Below are 21,740 nucleotides of genomic sequence, written 5' to 3' on the forward strand. Positions count from 1 at the left end.
AGATGTTTGGGATCATCTGGTTCAGTTTGCTCATTTTATAGATGAAGAATCTGAGGTGAAAGTCAAATTCCTTGCCTGGGCTCATAGAAGCGAAGAGCCCAGAGTGAGTGGACGTGCTGATCAACTCACCGTGTGGCATGCACCCAAGGACTTCTCTTGCAAGTGAGTTTAGGGAAGCCTCTCAAATGGAAAGCATCATATTCTGTATTATTATGATCACTAGCTCGTGAGCAGATGCACAGCCTCATGCCTACAGCTACAATCCACCACCATCACCTTCGAGTTTCTTTGGAACTCAACCCAGTGAGGCAGGCTCATTGCCCCCTAAATGTATTTATTCCTCCCTTACCCCAATTCATCAACACGGAGAAGTTTTTCTTTTTACTGTTTTTATTTAACACTATAAAAAAACGACGACAATGACGACCAATAACATACTGCTTTTCTTCACATTTGTATGGATTTTAGGAAATTATTGCCTTTCCCCCTGGAGAAGTAACCTAGATAAAATATAAAGTAGTACCACACTATGAAATCTACAAATCCTAGAAGTCAACATCTTGAAGACAATCTCCAGGGGTGGGGGGAAAAAAACAAGTGTCACAAGAGACGAGACAAGCACATATAAGGACAGCAAGCTGGGGAAAAGACCGTGTCAATGACACTGACCCAGACAGTAGGTACCCTTTTCTCCCGGCACCCATGCCACCACCTCAAATGGGTGATTTTTGGTCTATGGTCTAAGGAACTCTCTTCAAAATGACACAAGAGTTGCTTTGAGTAGAGGTGTAACAAGAAAGGTTCAAGTATGAGTAAGAGTCATGCCAAAGTCCAAAGTCAGGGAAGAACCCACAGTGAAAAGGCAACTCAGAAGTGTCAACATCTCGCGACTTCAACAAACTGCCTCTGTGGGACCCAAGAGGGAATCTCAAGAAGATATGAAGGTTCAAATCAGCATATATATGGGGTCCCTACAAACCCTACAGGGTTACTTTTCGGACTAGATGATCGGCTTATTCCCTGAAGCGACAGAGACAGACACAGAGACTGCCAAAGTTCAAAAAGTAAGGTGGAAATTGTGCTTCCTTCAGAATGAATTGGCTTCTTGACTGCCTTTTCTCTGGGTCTAGCAGCTGCTTTCTCCCATGTTGCTGCAGGTGTTTATTGCCTTACGCTTGAAATGAAAAGGCGAACTTTGAGGTGCCAGGACTGGGCAGTCCTGAGAGGGCAGGGGGGTCTGGAAGTACAGTAGTCAGCACAAGCTGTGCTCTCATAATGGCTTGTCCTTCCTTCGGTCCCGAGAACCTACCCCGAGGTCAGTCTGAAGTTCGTTTGCAAGCCTGGGGACCCTTCGCTATCCCACCGGAGCAGCGAGACAGAGGGGGGTCTTCAGTATTGCACAGGTATGAAATGTCCACCAGTTTAAAAAACAAAATCACAGTTGTTCTTGGGGCTGGGCGGGTTCCCCCATCCAGTTTTAGCAGGATGTGGCTGTGGCCATGGAGCTCCTGCTGAGCTCTGAGACCGTCGAGTGGGTGGGCACTGGCGCCAGCACCGAGGTAGGGAATGTGTAGTAGGAACCCTGTACATCAGGGCTCAGTGTCTGCAAATGGGCTCTGAAGGAAGAGCTGGCTGCCTCCCCTTGGCAGGAGGGAACCTGGGGAGTGGGCGTGGAAGGCAGGATCTCGGATTCATACTGCAGGAGCTGGCCCATGAAGCCAAAGTTGGGCGAGACCACACTCCTCCTCTGCTTGATGTAATCGAAGGCATCCTTTAGGCGAAACTGCCTGGTCTTCATGAGGTAAGCCATGCAGATGGTGGGTGAACGGGAGATCCCAGCCTCACAGTGGACCAGGACCTTGCCTCCCTTTTCCCTGACACAGTCTGGAAGGAAGAAAAGACAGTGGGATTGAGTTGGGATTAGAACCCAAAGGCAATGCCAAACACAAGAATTAAACACAGAAGTGACGGAGTTCTCAAACTATCGTGACTGCAACAGCTGCAGTCCTACACCAGACTTCTGCCAGACTTTAATCCCCACTGGTAAGGACAAAGCTTCTGGGGCCCCAGCAAGTCTTTCCCCATGTAGGACCTTTCCAATCCTTAGAGCTGCTTCCCAGTGCTCTAGGATACTTGCACAGATTCTACCACTGAAGGTTCTAGACCTGGAGCAATCCCTTCCTGGGGATGGCACCCTAACATGGATGCGTTTCAAGAGGACATTGGAAAAGCTTTGAAATTGCAAGCCAATTTTAATCAGGTATGCACATTTTTTTCTGAGAGGGTCCCAGGATCAAAGACTGACTTAGAGAAGCAATTCCTACCTCTCAGGGCCTGAGTGTAATGGTGATGACCTAGTCCCCCCATCTTGGTAGACGCCTTCTGGCCTCCAGGCACCCTGTCTGGCTATGCCAAGGCGGGATGCTTGGCTCAGCTCCCAGGGTTCCCACTACCAAACATACAATATATAGTGCAGAGCCACTAATTATAGCCCTGGCTAAGTGACGCTTACTAGATGGATATAAATGGCCTGTCGCAAACTCCATCTTGCACAACAATGGGAGGCATTGCTATAAAGCTACCACCATCAGAATTCTTTAGCTCAATATGACAAAAGGGAGGGTAGGGTGCCCTCCTTTTCTGTTCCACTCCTGCCCCCAAAAGACCTACAACTGTTAAAAATGGGAAGGGGTAAAAGGTTAAACATAAATACACATTAAATTAAAAACCACTAAAAACATAGTCTTTCCAAGTCCCTCTCTTGCTACTAAAAAACGATTACATCACTGGAAGTTAGATATACGTGGCACTATGTAAAGCCATAGTGTGCAAAAACATTTAGGATTTTGAAGGTCAAATAAAAAAAAAAATCAGCCCTCTCACCCACCTCCCTCCTCAAATTCAAGGAGTTTGCAAATGAATCTGCAAGATCTGAAAGATCAAATTCCTAAGGAGTCAAAGATGGAGTTTCCCCATCTAAGAACACCCTGCTATAGCTCATTAGAGGTGCCCCCAATTCAGTCTCTGACTCAAAAGGAAAAAGTCCTGCAAATTAGTTCATAGGGGACCCCAAGTCCCTAGGATCACAGGGTCATGACTCTCATTTTCCTTTGCTCCTTTGTTGGCCTCCTTGTAGTCTAGTTTTTAATTGGCCCAATACCACATCCAAAAAAAGCAAAAGGCCTCTGGATCCCACTCTACCCCTCAGGGCTTGTCTTCCATGTGGCACTTTTGTGGCATTCCCCTTGGAAGGGGTCAGGGCATGGCTCAGCCTCAGTCCCTCCTTCCACGAGCAAGGCAAGGAGACTGGGGACAAGCATCCTGTGCTTTCATAACATCGTGGGTGTGTATGTTTGTGTATACAAACGGACACAATACACACCCAGGATGGGGAGGGAGCCTTCTGAAAAATGGATGGGGGCGGATTTCATGACCTCACTCAGTAGCTATCAGGCCGAGAAGGGCAAGGCATTCCCAGGGGCAGGGGGAACAAGTCAAGGCTTTCCCACCCTGAACCCACCATGTAGGCTGCGCCTCTCTGAAACTCCAAAGGAACCATCTCAGTCAAGTCGCTCAGGGGAAAGGCTTAGCCTTTGGCCTCTGGTCAGTTTCTGGATGGTTTCCCATGAAGCAGAAATCATGTGTGACGAGCAGAGGGGGCCATCATGTGGCTGCGGGGGGCCCTTTCATTGCTACCTACACTAAGTAATTACTGCTGTGCCCGACACCTGCCTTTTCCCCCTCGCCAAGATCCTTCCAAACAAGATACAGGAACAAAATCACATCTCGGCTGCAATAGCTATGTGTGCTCAAGGCAAAGGAGGACCCTGGAACCTAGAAGGCAAGACCACAAGGTTGGAGAGTGGGGCTTGCAAATTTGAGACAGAAAAAAAGTCAACCAGCCTCCAGGGAGGAGGAATGGGGAAAGAGATGTCAAATGGGAGAACCATCAAGCTCCATGGAGGAGCTGGACACCCAAGGCCCAAGGGAACAGAGGCTACCAAGCCTACACAGCCGAGAAAATGGTAACTGACTCACAGAGTAGAGAAAGGACGCAAAAGATGCCAACTTTTCTGTGCACAAAGCATGGAGCTTGAGTCAAGTGCTATCTTTAATCCAAAATTAGCTGGGAATGCAAAACAAATTGCCCCCCAAAGCTTGTTGAAAACTGTGGAAAGCTGCCAGGGCCCTTGGGGCTTAGTGCGTAAGTAGTGCTCTCTCAGTCCTTCTGTTTGCGTTTAAAAATATCCCAACCTGCGTAGAAGCACAGCGAGGATGACTCTTTCTCCCCCCTGCTTCCCTTGTGTGGAGATTTCGCACGGACACGCTGTGCTTCCCGCCCAGCTAGAAACCATAACGAGGGCGGCAGCTGAAAACTGCCATAAAATTATATTAATTTATCGTGCAAATTAAAGCTCCTATTAATAGCAACTCAAATCTTCCCCTCTGCCTTTTGGGTGGCTGTCTCTCTTCTTGGCTCCAACTCTTGATGGCTGCATATAGAAGAGACTTTTCTTCTCTGTGAAGGCAGCCGCCATCAGCACATCAAAATCCAAGAACTTATGTCCCTACAAGGCGCCCAGAACAGCGGAGGGGAATGGCTGAAACCTACCAATGAAGTCTATTGCTTCTTGAAAGTGGGAGCTAATGTCAGCCGTGTGGCTATCTTCCACGGGGATCCATTTGTAGTGTAGGTGGCTCGTGCAGGCCTCGGAGGTCCGCCGTGAGACATTCAGCAGGGCCGTGATGTGCAGGTTGGCGAGGAACTCGCACTTGGATGCATGGTAGGCACTTCCAAGGTAGAGGAACGGAAGGATTTCAACTGGGCCGCCCTGGAAGCAGGGGCAAAGGACAAGCAGGAAATATTGGATTAGCCTGCTCACCTGGGAGAGGAAACAAAACAACCCTGACCTATTTGTTTTTTAAGGTGGGAGGTTCCCTTCCTGGTTTCCAGGTAGAGAGAGTTCAGAGCCAAGGCCGTTCAACCAAGAGTGTGGGTGAAGCCTCCATCCTGGCAGACTCTCTACCCTACATTACTGCTGGTGACTCAGTGACAGCAAAGCCTACATGGTGAAGATTTTCGTTTTCTTACATAGAGTGAGGAGGTAGGAAGTGCCAGCAGCCTTCCTGTGCTAATGAGGATGAGAAGCAGTGGGTGTGATTGGGGGGAATGGAGATACATGTGTTGAAGTTCTAGCAGACCTGAGAGCACCAGTGCAAGCCCTTCAACGTGGGGAGCAGCCTGGTTTCTTTCTAGATAAAATGGAAAAGTGTTCAGTAGGTGAGCTCCCCGCCTCCCCTTACAGTCCTGACGTGTTGTATAGTGTATTTCATCAAACCGAGGACACTTCTTATTTTTTTAAGTTAAATTTATTGGGGTGACATTGGTTCACAGGATCATACAGGTTTCAGGTGCAGATTTCTATGTTACAAGATCTGTATATTGCACTGTGTGCTCACCACCCAAAGTCAAATCATCTTCCTGTCACCATATATTAGGCCCCCTTCACCACTTCCACCACCACTACCAGCACCCGCTAGGACACTGTTGATCACAAGATGCATCAGATTTCAGAGATGTTAAAATTCGCTCCCTGGCCCTCTAAAAAGTTGCTTCTTAGAAGTGAAAATAGCCGAAACCGGTTTGGCTCAGTGGATAGAGTGTCAGCCTGCGGACTGAAGGGTCCCGGGTTCGATTCCGGTCAAGGGCATGTACCTTGGTTGCGGGCACATCCCCAGTGGGAGGTGTGCAGGAGGCAGCTGATCGATGTTTCTCTCTCATCGATGTTTCTAGCTCTCTATCCCTCTCCCTTCCTCTCTGTGAAAAATCAATAAAATATATTAAAAAAAAAAAAAAAAAGAAGTGAAAATAGTCACCATCTACCCAGAATCCTCAGACAAAGAAAAGCTATGAGGCCATGAGCAGAGGGGCTTCCCCCACCCCTGATCATCTTCATGTGGAGCAGAAGGTTTTGGTGAGAGATGCTTACATCCTCTTTCTTTTGGGAGACCACCCACATATCAGGTTTCTAGTTAAGGAGGACTCCACTAGAACCAGAGATCACCGACCTACCCTACCCCCGAGGCAAAGCTAAAAAGAACTCCTATCTGGTCAGACTATGGCCGTCTTAACATTTCCAGGTCTCCCACCTCCTTTCTTCCTTTTGTTGCTGTTGGCAGCTGCTGGCTCAGGGGCATCCCACCCTGGTCCCTGAGTTCCACTGCCCTAGACAAGGGCTCTAGGACCCATTCTTGCACCCATCCGCAGCTGGGAGGGACAAGGCTCTGTGCTGGATATTTAAGTTTAGGGGCCAGCTTCCTGGGTGCATAAATAAATACTCTCAGTGTATAAACAAACAAACAAAAGTCAGTGGTAGCTGGAACAATGGGATTCCCTGGAGATTTAGAGAGAAAACAATGGACTGGAGGGACAGTGGCTGTGTCTTTGGGAGCCTTTTCCACATCATCCATCCGCTTCCTGTATTTCCATTTCCCGTGCTGGAACAAGAGTAGAATGGAAACTCTGCCAGACCCATACTTGGAAAAGGAGCATGGGACAAGGGCCAGCAGCAGGCAATGCTACACTACCCTGCATCTGGTATTTGCCTTTTCTTTCCTAAGAAGTCAAGTGTTTAGGCAAAGACCAGTTTGGCCACTTGGAAGAAAGTTCTAGAGCAGTGATTTTCAACTGGTGTGGCACAAGAATTTTTAAAACATGCCATACCTGTCTATTTAGTCAGGGGCACTGACCTGTTTTTCCTTAGATTGTCAAATAAAAATTGACAACAGCCAACACAATAGCTGTCTGGTGTGCACACCCTGTCTTGAACCATAACTATATAGGCCATATTGCATCATATTGGTCACATCGAATAATAAGGTTGCATCTGATTGGTTAATTCTTGGTACCAGAAACCCTTATAGGCACCTGATTTTTTAAAAAGTCACTTTGGAGAAAAAAAAAAAAATTACATTATTATTATTTTGTATATCAATCAAAATTATACCTATGTTTTTTGTCAGATCAGCAAAAAATTTATTTTTTGGTGTGCCACAGAATTTTATTAATTTATTTAATGCCATGAGATGAAAAAGGTTGAAAATCATTGTTACAACAGAGGATTTTGCAAAAGTTATTAATAGTAACAATGACTATTTTTATTAGGACTTATAATAAAAGGGCTTAACACTTTAGTTAGATGTACCTATAGTCTCATCTTCACTTTAGTGCCTGGAAAACGCTAACAACCAGGCCCGGAATCCTATCCAATTTCTTCTGGAGCTTAGCCTAACACACCCCTGAAACTGTTTCTTTTCTTTTCTGAATCTTATTTAGAATCAAGAGGAAGAAGCCTAGGGCCTACAGAAACCCCAAAGGTTAACAGGGCCTCGCCTGGCTTCTAGGAAGCAGTGCTAGGGGGTTCCCCAGAGGAACCTTAAGACACAGCAGGGCCTCCCCAGTCCTCGCTGGGCCAAAGGTCTGTGGCACTTTTACAACATCCTGCAAATTCTTGTTTCTCTTTCATTTTCTGAGAAACAAGGATAAAAAAACACAACCCAAACAACAAACAAAAATAGAAATCTAGCTAAGCCGGATGCCCTTGGCTTGTAAGCTGAGGGTTCATCACAGAGTGTATTTTTGATAAAGGAAAACAAACAAAATAAAAACCCTGGCACCACACCAAGCTAATAGGCTTCCTGACCAACGATCCCATCCAAGGAAAGGTCACCTGGCTTTACTTGGAATCTATCCCCAGGGCAAAGCTCTGCTCATGGCAGGCAGCTGGCAGGTTAGGCGGCATTTGAAATCTTCCTTTTTATGATTTTGGATATGTTCTTAATAGCGGGGGGGGGGGGGGGGGGGGAGATTTTTTGAAAAGACCCTCCCACCAAATCTAAAGGGCCCTTTTCCAGAAGATGTGTGGAAAACAGAACAGGGCCCTGAAAAGAACTAGAAAAGGGAGTTAAGAGAAGGGGGTTCTGGGTCTAGTGCTGCCATGGACCCAACTGCAGGATTTTGGCAAATCCATTACACCTCACCAGCCATGAAAGTTTCTCCCTCTGTAAAATTGGGAAGGTGAGTTTTGATCTCTGGTTTCTGCCAGATTTGGGTCCTTGCCTCCCTTTTCCTCACCCTCCTCCCTCCCTTCTACTTTATGCTCCTTTATTGAGTTGTCACCAAGTCCAATTTTTGAAGGAAAAAGGAAACCCATTTATAGAAATACACAATCCTCTAGGTCTGTCTTGATCTCAGCTGGTTCCAGAATTTAACGGAAACATAAGCATCAGAAACCCTTACCTGAGCCTGCTTGCTTAGCCATGCAAACTGTAGTTTCACTACAACCCTCCTTCTACTTCCCTCCACTCCCACCTCATTCAGTTAAAATACCAGGAAGACACACCTTGACAGGTACTAGCTGGGCTGGTGTGCAGAAACTGCAGAGCATGAACAATTACAAAGAAGAACAACACAGGAAGCCTGAAAGTCAGCTCTGAAACATCTTCAGGGAAACCTAAACCAGTATTTGGAAGCTTCTCTGCACCTCCCAGGCCAACTAAATACAATCCATTGTTCACGTCCTCTTTTCTCCAGAAACTGTCAAGCATCCTGTGGCTCGTTTGCTCTTGTCAGCTTGTTTGCTGGAAGGAAGCCCGTTTACTCTTGGATGGAAACTCAAGTTGGCAAGCAACAGAGGCTCTCTAAAGCTGGAGGGCTCTGCCAAAACCCTGATCCGCAAAACAAGCAACCAGGGCCGCCGAGCAGGGAGAGGAAGAGTCAGGGTGCCAAGGAAGGAACGGAGGACAGGAGCCGCGACAGCACTTCCACTCCACATACCTGGTCATAAGCTGGCCTATAGCTGATGCTGAGCACTGGTTTCCCACACTGGCTGATGAGGGCTCTCTCGGTCTCAATCTTCTCTTGGGAGATGGGTTCGACATCCACGCAACAATCAGGGTATTCCGAGTAGAAAGTCTCATATCCCCCTATAAGAAAAAACAAGATAAACAGACATGAGCATTGATTTCTCACGGCCAGAAAATGCCCACAATTAATCAATACCCTGAGTGTGGAATAGTAAAAAATATTAGGCTGGTTTAGCTCAGTGAATAAGGCGTTGGCCTGCGGACCAAAGGGTCTCGGGTTTTTGATTCTGGTCAAGGGTACGTACCTCAGTGTAGGCTCCTCTCTGGCCCGGGCCCTGGTTGGGGCACGTGCAGGAGGCAACCAATCGATGTTTCTCTCTGTCTTTCCCTCTCACTTCCACTCTCCCTAAAAATCAATGGAAAAATATCCTTGGATGAGGATTAATAAAAAAAAATAAAAATAGGCTAATATAGATTTTGGTCACATTAAAAAATTAGCCAAACCAACTAATAGCTTTATAGAATATAAATGGGATGTACACACACACACACTTCTAAATATTTCTTTTAAAATATATTTTATTGCTTTTTTTTTTACAGAGAGGAAGGGAGAGGGATAGAGTTAGAAACATCGACAAGAGAGAAACATCGATCAGCTGCCTCCTGCACACCTCCTACTGGGGATGTGCCCACAACCAAGGTACATGCCCTTGACCAGAATTGAACCTAGGACCTTTCAGTCCGCAGGCCGACGCTCTATCCACTGAGCCAAACCGCTTAGGGCCACACACACACTTCTAAAGAGCTATAGGTCAGAGAGGCAATGATTAACTTTTTGTGTCTATCAGAAGCAGATTAAACTGGGAAAGGAAATATATCTGACATCTGGAAAATATTAACCAAAGCCCTCCAGAAAACCAAAGCTATTTTCTCTCTTGTTTATCTAAAATGCAGGTGTGATTATGCAGAATTTCATTAATTTTCAAGAAAGAGACTCCAAAACTGGTCTGTTTCTTCCCTAGCTCATCAGCTCTAAACTGGATTATAGAGGAAACCCCCTCCATGCATAAGGGAATGGGGGCTAATATGAGGTTTAAACTCAGGGCAATAAAACAGCCTGGCCTTTCTCACTCCTAAGGTGCTAAGAACACTGCTGAGAATTCTCTCCATAGATCCAATTTAGAGTAATCAATCTAGGTTATTACCTTCCAAACCAAACTGCAGGAATGGGGCCTTCTGAACTTAAATCTCAGCCCCCATAAATAAAAACTGTCCCCTGGATTAACACCTACCCTCCCTTTATATTTCCTTATTACCCTTCCCCTCCTGAACTTTCTGTTCCCCGCATGCCCTCAAACTGCTGTACTGACAGGTACGATTCTGTAAACATTCTTAATATTACCTTTAGAATTCTCCAAATGGGTTGCTGAAGGTAAAAAAGTACCTCTAACCAAGTCACAGAAATGTGAGTGTATACAAACAGATAAGGCTTTTTAGGCCCAGTACACTCGAGTGGGGAAGAACCCAGTACAACCCTAGCCTCTGGAAGTCTCAGAATGCCGGCCTTGCTTGGGGAAGCACTCTGCTTCCCATCCAGAGGGACCTAAGGCAATTCCTAGATCCTCCAAAAACCAGCTTCTGCCATCTTCTGGCCCAGAGAATTCACTTGGGGGTCAAATCATCAATTAAAAATATGCATCCTGAGGCAAGTGTTTTCCAAAAGCCTCCCTTTTTCTTCTGTCTTTCCCTGTTGTGAGAGCCCCACAGTGGATGGAGCACATGGTGGCTTTTTAAAGCCCCCGCGGTAGACGAATGGTTAATGGATTACATGGCAGTCTCCAGCTCCCTCCCAGAAGCCACAGCCAATTCCTCAAATGAGTCATCTTGCCATTACTGCTTCCTCTCAGCTTGCTGGAACTGCCCTGGCCCCCCATTTAGTACACCCAAATCTCCCCTGTAGTCACTTCAACAAATCGCCCCTTGGGCCGCCCCAGATGAGCTTCTGGTCCTCCACAATGACCATGTTCCTGGTCATGAAGACAGGAGGCCATGCTGGAGGGGGACGGAAGCAGGTATTCCTGGCGTAGTGTACCCTTCCCCCCAACCCTAGCCCCTGGCCCCCTTCTTTCCTAGGAGGCAGAGAGAAGCCAGACTTACACTGACACAGAGCTTTCTTGGAAGAGGAAGTTAGTAAGTCACTTCCTGTGCCTGTGCCTCAACATTTTGGGTTCCAGGAGACAAACTAAGTGATAGGAGATGGGAATCTGGATTAAGAGTGGCCCAGGCCCTCCCAAACTTCAGGACGAGGCTTGGGAAAGAGAAGCCTTCAGGCCACCCCATCTCTTGGCTTTAAATAGAGCACTTAAGAGTTGGCTGCCAGGAGGAACGAAAGGAGGTGCGGGTGTAGGCTGGGTCCTGTCTCCTGTTGACAAAACAAGACAGGCAGACAATGAGTCTCAGTGCTGGGGGACAGATAAAACAGGGCCCTGCCTCCTCGAGCTGGGGTCAGGAGGAGCCCTCCAGATTAGACGGTCTCTGTCTTTCACCCACTCCCATCAGAGGCGGGGAGAGACAGAACATTCCTCTCCGGTGCCTCACTTGAGAGCCTTGGCAATTCTTTTGGCTGCTTCAACTCTCTTCAGAGTGATTCTGTGTTTGATCACCATCACACTGCCAGGGGAGCAGAGCAAAGTGCATGGACAGTAGGTATAAATATGCACTGACAAGGCCATTTGGTTACCAACTCATGACTGAATGTGGGTTTTTTTAGGGGTTGGGGGGAGATGAAGAGATGCCAAAGGCACTATCCCCCCAAGATCTGAGATGCCACTAGATTAAACCTGAACTCATAGATGGACATGAGTTAGGTAAGGAAATAAACATTTTCTTTGGCAACAACGTAAGCTTTAGTAGTGTTATAAGGATCAAGCAATTTTTACTGAAATTCAAAATGTGCATAACTTTTGACCTCGCAAGTCTCCAAATTTACTGAAAGTGCTCATGCAGAAGCATCTGGCTAAAAGTATACTCTACTACACTGTTTCAAATAATGCAGCTAGCAGCAACCTATCGGCTATCACCAAGGGACTGGTTAAAAAAGTGAACCAGACAAGAATGCTCTGATACGAACAAATCTCCCGAGATCTAGTTGGGTGAAAGAGGGACAGGAAATATACAAAATCATTATATTTTTAAAAGAAACTGGTGCAAAATTAACTTTAAGGATGAACAAGTAATAGTTGATGGTTGCCTCTGGGAGTGGAACTGGGTTCTAAGGGTGTCAGAAGACCCACTGTTCATTGCACAGCCTTTGTGCTGTTCAAAGTTTTACTTATGTATGTTACATTCATTAAAAATTTTTTTTAAAGTTTCATTTTCTTGGGATGTAAGTCACAGAGCTGCCTACTTCCTGTGGCAACAACCCCTAAACTGTCAGCATGGCCCTCCTGGAGAGGGACAGGGGGCAGAGATGGGACCAGGAGGGGTTTCCTGGAACCTATCTTTCATGCTAATGGAGCGGTGGAAGCTTTTCCTGCAGACACTGCTAAGAACAAAAGACAAAAACCACATCAGGAAGAGAAATCAGGAGCCATGTGTGAAACCTTTGCAATCTTGGAGGGCTTCCCTCCATCATGGAGGGGGGTGTGTGGGTGGGACTGAAGCTGGCTGGAAAAGGAAGATTATTATCATCTGCCTTTGCCATCTCCCTGGGAACCAACACGGGGACCGTCTGCCAGAGGCGCCAATAAAGGTGGGAGCTGTCCGGCCTCAGGAATCTCCTGGCCTGGAGGTGTGTGAAATTCCCCAAATTGCAAGGTTTTAAATTAAAGCCAGGCCCTCACTCTCAGCTCACTGCACGTGAGTTCTGAACCACATCACTGTTACATCTCAAGGTCTCGATCGGCATCAGGGTTGGCAGAGCTTCCACACATTTGAGGTTACAAAGGACTCAAATACAAGGCATGAGGGAGCGGTCATAGGAAATAAGCCAGAAATCGATGCTCTGGCGTTTAGCTCATCACCCACCCACCACCGTAAGTCAAAGTCATCTCCAGCAGGTGTAACGGGCAGACTGGTGCCACCGCTTCTGGGGTCTCAAACCAAAGGCAACAGAATCCCCTCCACCGCCAACCCTGCGGCACCTCTCCCAGGTCCTGGCTCTCCAGCCACCCCGCTTGGCTCAGGACCCAGGATGATCCCAAGCCAGGGAGGGAGGAGGTAAAAAGAGTGGGAAGGCTGTTAACTCCAAATTAAACTAGAGAAAGGTATGGGAGGGGAAAGGGGAAGGCCGGAGGAAAACAATAAAAAGCAATAAAATGAAAAGGAAAGGAAGGGGAGGGACTCGCCGGGGTCAAAAAGGCAAGAGGGGTCGGTGAAGACACAGCCTCAAGAATGTTAATCGTCCAGGCAGGAGGAATGAGGGCAGGAGGATCCCGTGGCGCCACGCTCCTGGGGGGGTCGCGACCTGCTGATTCCGTCAGATACGTCTATCAGGAAGGCTCAGCTCAGCGCCCTGGCCCCAGCGAGACCGGCAGAGCCCGCACCCGGGCCGCCAGCCCCCAAACTGCCAAGAAGCAGCGCTCCCGACTGCGTAACCACCTCGCCCACCCAGGCGGCCAAGCTGTCGGGCGCTTTCGAGGAACGCGGGTGGGGAGGGGGAGCGCCAACACGGGCAGTGCCCTCCCCGGCGCACGTGGAGTCCAGTGTGCAGACTCGGGCAAGTGGAGACTTCCCGCGTCCCAGGGCCACGGAGGGCGCCCTGCGCCGGGAGGGGACCCGGGAGCCGTCCCGGAGGGGGAAAGGGATAGGGGGAAGAGGACGGGGCACAGGCGGCCCCGACGCGCTCACCTTTGAGGAAGTAGACCCGCGGGCCGGCGGGCAGGCAGGCGAGCAGCGAGGTGAGCACGACGCGCGCGGCACTCTCCTCGCGCAGCTTCTGCCAGTGGCGGCTGCCCTGGTCCAGCACGACCACGGCAGCCACGCCGCCGCCGCCCTCCTGCAGCAGCCGGGCGCGGGCCGCCTCGTCGGGCAGCACGTAGCGCGCCGACACCGCGCCGCCGCGCGCCCGCCGCAGCACCACCGAGTTGAGGTTGACGTTGAGGGAGCCGCGCACGCTGGAGGCGGCGAAGGCCAGGTAGGGCCGGCAGTCCAGCACCACGCAGCGGGCCGCCGCCTCCTTGCGGAGCATCTTGCGCAGCTGGCGCCCGTCGAGCGCCGTGACCTTCATGTCGCCGCCCAGCGGCCCCGCGCCGCGCAGGTGCCCACGGCCAGGGTGCCCGCCGGCGAGATACAGGAGGGCGGCCCGCAGGGCTGCGGCCGGCCTACCGAGCCTAGAGCCGGAGCCGGAACGGTCGCTCAACTCTCCTTTCCCGCCCCGCACGCTAGGCGCCTGGCCTGGCCACTCGCCGCCCCAGAAGCAGGGGATTCCGCCGGCAGCGCCGCGTCTTAAGTGGAGTGCGAGGCCTGTGACGTGGCTGCCCATATAAGGCCGGAGAGGGGAGTTTCCACGCCCCCTCGGGCCGTGGCCACGCCCCCGGGGGCTGGACGCGCGGGGCGGGCGCCCAGGGTTAGTCAGCCGGAGAAAGAGGAAGTGGAAGGCTCCTCCCCGGCGCTCACTGCGGCTTTGCGCCGAGAGACTCACTCGCGCATCACCCGGGACTGCCAGGGGGGGTGTCAGGAACGCACGGGGCGGAGGGGACCCATGCTGTGCGGGAAGAGGAGGAAGCGGAGGAGGCCGGGCCGGCGCCGCGCACGCGAATTTTCAGTTTCATAGACGTAGGTTAGGCACCTGCAGATGGGGCGTGCCGGGCCCTGAGCTGGGCAGGGCAAGGGGGGCCCTGGGCCAGAGCTCCCAGATGAAGCAGAAATGAATTCTGACCCTCACAGCCTTTCCGCGAGAAACGAGATCATTGTGGGATGTGCATCAAGGGTGGTTTATAGATGAGTTGAGATCGGGCTTGTATAGGTGAAGCTGGGTAATGGGAACCTGGGGTTTGTTACAGTTCTCCACTTTTCTGTCTGTAATTTTCCATAATAAATGTACCTACAAGTAAAAATGGAGAGAGAAGAGCCAGCAATTAATCTTTCCAAATGGATTCTGCCCTCCAAGGATTGACAGTCCTTTTCTCTGTCACACTCCAATAATATTTAGAATAATTGTTTTTTGAGGAGCCGTTTTCTGGCCCCTGGAAAGCCTGTCGTGAAATCAGCTACAGCATCAACATACATCCGTGGCCGGAGGTCTCAGTCCAGCCAACTGTCCAGGTGGCTTCTGGATTTGAGGGATTATCTGTGGATCAAGTATAATCCCAGGCTGTCTGCCCCCACCAGTCCCCAGCAGCTTCAGGCTTCCCATCCTCAGTCTTGGGGAACTGGACACGATTCACCCTTTTTCAAGTCTAGGGGCAGGGACACCTGTGAGGGAAACATGCCTCCAGCCCCAGGTTCATGACCAACCATTTTATCATTAGCTCGCGGTGGGAGGGGCTGCTTGGTGGAAGAGGGCTTGCCTCCACGAGAGGGGCTAGTCTACCACCAACATAGGGGAATGAGGTTTTTAGAAGGAAGCAGAAATCAAATTCTGAAATCAAATGCAATCAAACTGACACCAGCTGGCGGGCACTGACTCAGGGTCACAGCTGCGTTCAGTCAGAGGCCCTGTCCTCGCCCTGCTAGTGGGGTCCTAATGAAGATGTGATGTGGCTCAGTGGTTAAGCATTGGACTGTGAACTGGGAGGTCAGGGTTTGATCCCTGGTCAGGGCACATGCCCGGGTTGCAGGGGGCCTGCGGGAGGCAGCTGATCAATAATTCTCTGTCATCATTGATGTTTCTATCTTCCTCCCTCTCCCTTCCTCTCTGAAATAAAAAAATATGTTTTTTTAAAAAAAGATGTGGTGTGGGGGTTTTCTTTCTCTTTGGGGGGTTGTGTGTGCCAGCCTTCCCTAAAATCTCCTCTCCTCTGCCAGTGTCGCCAGTGCCACCCACCCCCAGACATCTAAGCCCAAAGCCACATACCAGTAGGTAAGGAGCACCTACATGGGCAGGACTCCCCGTCTGCTCCAGCTGCCACCAGCCCAGCCACAGGCCTCTTTAAGTTCCTGTAGTCAGTATGGAAGACCATCCAGGGTGTGTGGGTAGGTGGGGGAGCGAGGAGGGGTTGGAGGGGGGCTGGAGAAAGCCTCTGAGAGCAGAGGAGCGCTGAGGCAAACTTGGAAGAATGAGTTGAAGTTAGGCAGGCCTTGGAGGGGGAGGGGAAGGCATTCCAAGCAGAGGAAACTGCTTGAGGTAGAGGTGTGTGGGAGGCTACAGCACTTCTGGCATTTATTAGAAAATTAAGCAGGGTCATGTGGTTGGGGGCCAGTTAAGGCATTTTGATTTTATCCTGTGGCTGGAGCAGCCCCGGGTGAGGGGGTCTTGGTCTTACTTGGTGACTTGGTCAGGTGAGCATTAGTGGACCTCCCTGAGGCAGCACTGTGGGGAATGGATGTTTTGTTTGAGAGGGGGTGTGGGGTCCAGACGAGAGTCAGAGGGACAGAGAGGAGGCTTTTGTGGATAATCCTGGCCTGAGCTGATAACGGCCCCGCCGGAACTTGGCAGTGATAGCAGCAACTGCAAAGGCCACACAGATGGGAGAAACATGTAGGAAGTTAATTTCCAGAAGGGATGGAATAGAGAGAGAGAGGAGTAGGGGGTGACCCAGGGGTTTTAACTGGGGCAACTGGGTACATGGTGACACCTTTAGATAGGGGCCCTGCAGAAACAGGTCAGGGTGGGTAGCAGGGGGAAGAAGGAGGAGGGGGTGAAGTTTAGATTTATTAGTAAGTTAGAGTTGATCCTGGGCCCAAGGGGGTGCCCAGTATGCAGTGGGGTGGCCTGACAACCAGTACAGGAAGGCCATCTGTCCACTGGATGGCTCCGTCACTTCCCATATCCAATAGATTTCCAGGTCCCAGGACTCTGCCTACCAGATCTCTCTCCGGCCCTGCCCTTCCCAGCCCGGTAATTAGAGCCTCCTGCTCGGTGGTGTGTGACCTATGCAGTGCACAGGACTCCATACGTGAAAGGATCCCATGCTTGGTTTACTGCTCTGCCACTCTTTAAATTCCTAATACTTTTTGGACACGGGACCCTGCATTTCCCTTTTGCACTGGACCCCACAAATTATATAGCTGGTCCTGCCCATATATGTAGTTAAAGGGTCCCACTATCCCCCACACTGGGCCCTGCTTCCCAATCCCCAAGCTCTCTCCTGGCTCTCGTCCTCTGCAATGTGATCTTTCTAAGTATAGGTCTGAGCCCAGAGCCCACCTGCTCTGCTCAAAAACCTTAGGACAACCTACGCACTATCTGATAAAACCCAGATTCCTTAGTGGAACACCAAGGTCCTTGTTCTGGCCAATTAATCATAATCCACCTCTAACCTTGTTTTTCTCCTTCCTTCCTTCCTTTCCTTCCTTCCTTTCCTTCCTTCCTTCCTTCCTTCCTTCCTTCCTTCCTTCCTTCCTTCCTTCCTCCTTCCCTTCTTTCTTTCCTTCCTTCCTTCCTTCCTTCCTTCCTTCCTTCCTTCCTTCCTCCTTCCCTTCCTTTCTTCCTTCCTCCTTCTTCCTTCCTTCCTTCCTTCCTTCCTTCCTTCCTTCCTTCCTTCCTTCCTTCCTTCCTTCCTCCTTCCCTTCCTTTCTTCCTTCCATCCTTCCTTCCCTGCATTCTCAGGCTCCTTCCGTCACACCGAGCCGCCTGTTTCTTGCCCAGCATTTTGCTTCTCCATCCTTTCTACAGGACCCGAGTGCTTCCCCCATCCCTTTGTGTAGGAGCCCCCCTTCACCTTCACACACCAGCTTGGGAGCTACTGTTGTACTGACAAGAAGCCACCCCTTAACCCCCGCAACCTCCTGGGAGTTCTCCTCCCCCAACCTGATGCATGAATGTATCTGTCCTGCCATTATCCCGCAGGCTCCCAGGACTTATCCCACCATCTGTGACTCCATCAAATACCTAGCACATGGTAGGAGCTTAATGCTGGTGGAATGGAATTCAGTGCTTGCTAAGACTTGAGAGTGGCTGGCTTTTTGAAAGGTGCCTGGGAAGAAAGCTGGCATAAATCAGGGCCTTAGATCCTGGGTGAGAAGGCGATAGGACCCTGTGGACGCAGAGACCCCAGGATCAGGAACTAGAGTTCATTGGCCACAGGCCTAGGAGGAAGAGGAGGGTGTCTGAGACTGCAATTGTGTAAATAATCATGCCTGCCCTCCCTACGGCTTTGAAATGGAGGTAAAGGTGGGTTCAGGAGGGAAAGCAGAATTTAAATTAACACTGTGAATCCACGAGGTAGGACCTTGTTCTCTGCCATTCTTCCCCCACTGCCAGTCATTCCCAAAAGGGGACAAGAAGACTTTTAGGTTTCTTGGACCTCACTTAATCAGTCATCCTAACCCTTCATTATTGTGAATGGAGGTTCTTGCCCTATGGAGGTCTTACCCTTTTAAAAATGTTCTGGGCCTGCTTCTTGGAAATCTGCACACACAGTATTCAGCTCCCAATGTCAGGGAGTTTCACAGACGTGGGAACTCCAGTGTCTGTCCCTGCTCATCACAGCCTCAGTGGGAGCCACTGGGATTCCTCTCCAGCCCTGCTTCCCACATCCAACCAAAAGGTGGGGGGCTAGGTGGCCTGTGGGGATGGTCCGGAGGCTACCCCGAGGGCCCTACCAGCCCCAGCCCTCTCAGAAGGATGCACTTTGCCTCCTCTCTTCATTGGCATACTCACTGTAGGAAATGTAGGGAAGTGAAAAAGGTGCTTTTCTGAAAAAGAGCATTGCTTGCTCTGGCTTGAGATCCCAAGTCAAGTTCTGGACCCAAGACTTACTTCTTGTCATCTTGGATCAAGGAAGGAGCCCTGGACTAGGAATCAAAGATCTGGGTTCCCGACCAGTCTCTGCTATTTCCCGATTTTTTTTTTTTTCATTTACCTAATACTTATAGCATGCCTTTTGTGTGGATAGGTATTTTTCTCCCCATGGTCCCCCATCTCCCTTGTTCCCAGGATCTTAGATGGGAGCAAATACAGTGTTCATTCAGGGGTACAGACAGCACATGCTGTGTGACTGTTGAAAATCACACAGCCTCTGAGAGCCACGTTGCCTCTTCTATAAAATGGGGACGTCAGTGCCTGCCTGCTCATGGTGAGTGACAATGACATCATGTACATGAAGCTGTGTTGCATGACGCAAGTGTAAGGTATTTGTATGGTTGTTGTTGCTATAGTATTAGCCATCAGCAAAGCATTCACTCATTTACTCATCAAATCCTGATGACACAGTCCATTCAGTTTCCTCTTCTGTACAGTGGGAGTGAAAATAGGACTTAGCTCACAGGTTATGGTCAGGATTCCTTGAGTCAATACATGTAAAGTACTTAGAGCAGTGTCTGGTGCATATTAAGAACTCAGTGTTAGCTAGTTAAAATTGCGGTCATATTTGTTCCAGTCAAGAAGAGATTGTTTGCTAATGGCACAGGAAAACAAGACGGGAGTAGACACAGCAGAGGAGAGGGAGTTACTGGCTGATTCAGCTGCCAGTGAAAGATAAAATTATTAAAAGCCTATGAATTGTTCTTCTGAAAGCCTGCTGAGTATAGGGGAATACTGAAAGAGTAAAAATCCCCAGACCCACTTATAGTAAGGTAGGAGAGACAAGAAGCCATTCTCACAGTAAGTGATACATTGGTATTGAGAGCTGAAGAGATTTTAAAGAAGAGAGATCAATAGAGGCTGAAGTATTAGAGAAGGCGAGCCTTCAGATTTCATAAATAACCCCTCCAATTCTAAGAGCAAGGACTTTGGAGGGTGACATCCCGAGGTTTAAGTCCCTGGTCTACTATTACTGATTGTGTGACCATGGGCAAGTCATGTCATCTCTGTAAGCCACAATTCTCTCATCTGAATGTCTCCTACCAATGAATTTCTACTACCAAAAATAGAATTAGATTATCAAAACCCAGACACTATTGTCTCAGACAGAATAAGGGTGTTTTGTAATGAGTCTCTGTAAAGTCAATTTCAGGAATGATAGAGGTAGCACTCATATATTTCAAAATCCATGAAGGTGATAAAAGACTGAACTCTGGGGAACATCTCCAGATACCTCATGAGAAGAAGGGAGAGACACAGAAACATCAATGATGAGAGAGAATATTGATTGGCTGCCTCCTGCATGCCTCATAATTCAAAAAAATAAAACAAAAAAATCTTATAGGTTTTCATTTGAAGAAAAAAAGTTTGTGACTTTGTATAGTGAAAGATGGTAATAGGTAACTAGACTTAATAATAGTACCTACCTGGCTGATGAGGAGATGAAATGAAGTACCGCTGAACAGCCCTTGCCTGCACGCCTGGCCATGCTGAGGGCTCCGTATGAGCCAGTATTTTTCTTTATGAAAAGTCACGGCAGCAAGGAAGCACAGAATCTTGGCAGTAAGGAATTATAATTCAATCTTGAAATTTTCCAGAGAGGGAGCTTCCTGCCTCAAGAGACATTTTTGAATGAGGCCAAAAAAGGCAAGAAGCATATCCCGGGATTTTTATAAGATGGCAGGTATTACTTGAGCTCTTCACTTAATCCTCCCGAACCACCCTATGATGTAAGTGTTGTTGTCCCCATTTTACAGTTGACCAACTTCCTTGTACCTTCTACCCTTTGCTTCCAAGTCTGAAGAAATACAGTATAAATCTAGACCCTCTCTGAAATATTTAAAGGTAGTCATCTTGTCCTTGTCCCCACCTTCTCTTGTCTAAGATAACAGTCCTGATTCCTTACCTTTGACTTCACAGAAGAAGGGAGAGAGTGAGAGAGATAGAAACATCAATGGTGAGAGAGAATACTGATCGGCTGCCTCCTGCACGCCTCACACTGGGGATCGAGCCCACAACCCAAGCATGTGCCCTGACCGGGAATTGAACCGTGACCTCCTGGTTCACTCAACCACGGAGCCATGGCGGCAGGGTGAAAACTTTTTATTTGCCAGAATTCTTTTCTTGTGGTCCCTGACTGAAACTGGGGTACAGCAAAGAATGTTCATTTACTCAAAGTTCAAAGGTCCTACAAAAAGAGTGGCTGTGAAGGGCCCTGGACAGGTTAGAGAAAGGAGGAGATAGAAGAGAGCAAACATTTGAAAGCAAAGAGATGCCATCCCGCCCTCTCCATGCAGGAGCCAGAGGCTACCCTTAAAGAATGGGAGGGGGTTTCATCCCCAGTTCCAGCCTCCCCCATGCAGCACTCATGTCGGGTCTGGATGGTGGGGGCATCCTTGAAAGCTACAGGCAGTGGGGATGAGAGGAGTTTAGAGGGAGCAACTTGCCATCTCTCCAGCCTCAGCCCTAGAGACTCTGCTCAGAAAGATATGTCTGGTGCAACCTGATCTTTATTATTATTTTTTTTAAATGGGGAGTGTGTGCCCTTGAGTAAGCATTGTATTTGCTCCTACTAAGACCCTGGGGGCAAGAAGGATGGGAGGGCAAAGGGAAGAAAACCACCCTTCCTTGAAATGTCAACAGCCTCTGGGGAGAGCTCTTCCAGTTTCTCTCTCCCTTCCTCCCCACCCCCTCCCCCCTCCCTCTATCCCTCTCTCAGGAGGTATCTGGAGATGTTTCCCAGACTTCAGTCTTTTATCACCTTCATGGATTTTGAAATATATGAGTGCTACCTCTACCATTCCTGAAATTGACTTTACAGAGACTCATTACAAAGCAAAACAAAACACCCTCATTCTGTCTGAGACAATAGTGTCTGGGTTTTGATCATCTAATTCTATTTTTGGTAGTAGAGATTCAACTACAGGACAATTAAAAAAAATAAAGCAAACAAAAAAATCTTAAAGGTTCT

General features: G+C 48.9%; 1 protein-coding gene across 1 annotated transcript; it reads right to left on the minus strand.

The window, feature by feature from the left end:
- Positions 1-383: 383 nt before the first annotated feature.
- On the minus strand, positions 384-14,315 carry DUSP5 (dual specificity phosphatase 5). Its single transcript, XM_080640044.1, has 4 exons — positions 13,714-14,315; positions 8,837-8,985; positions 4,613-4,832; positions 384-1,884 (listed from the first exon to the last, which is right to left on the minus strand). Exons 1-4 carry the CDS (start codon positions 14,090-14,092, stop codon positions 1,478-1,480), a joined length of 1,155 nt encoding a protein of 384 aa, XP_080496170.1. The 5' UTR covers positions 14,093-14,315; the 3' UTR covers positions 384-1,477.
- Positions 14,316-21,740: the final 7,425 nt, after the last annotated feature.

This window comes from Plecotus auritus (genome assembly GCF_963455305.1).
Source record: "Plecotus auritus genome assembly, chromosome: 9".
NCBI classification, from domain to species: domain Eukaryota; kingdom Metazoa; phylum Chordata; class Mammalia; order Chiroptera; family Vespertilionidae; genus Plecotus; species Plecotus auritus.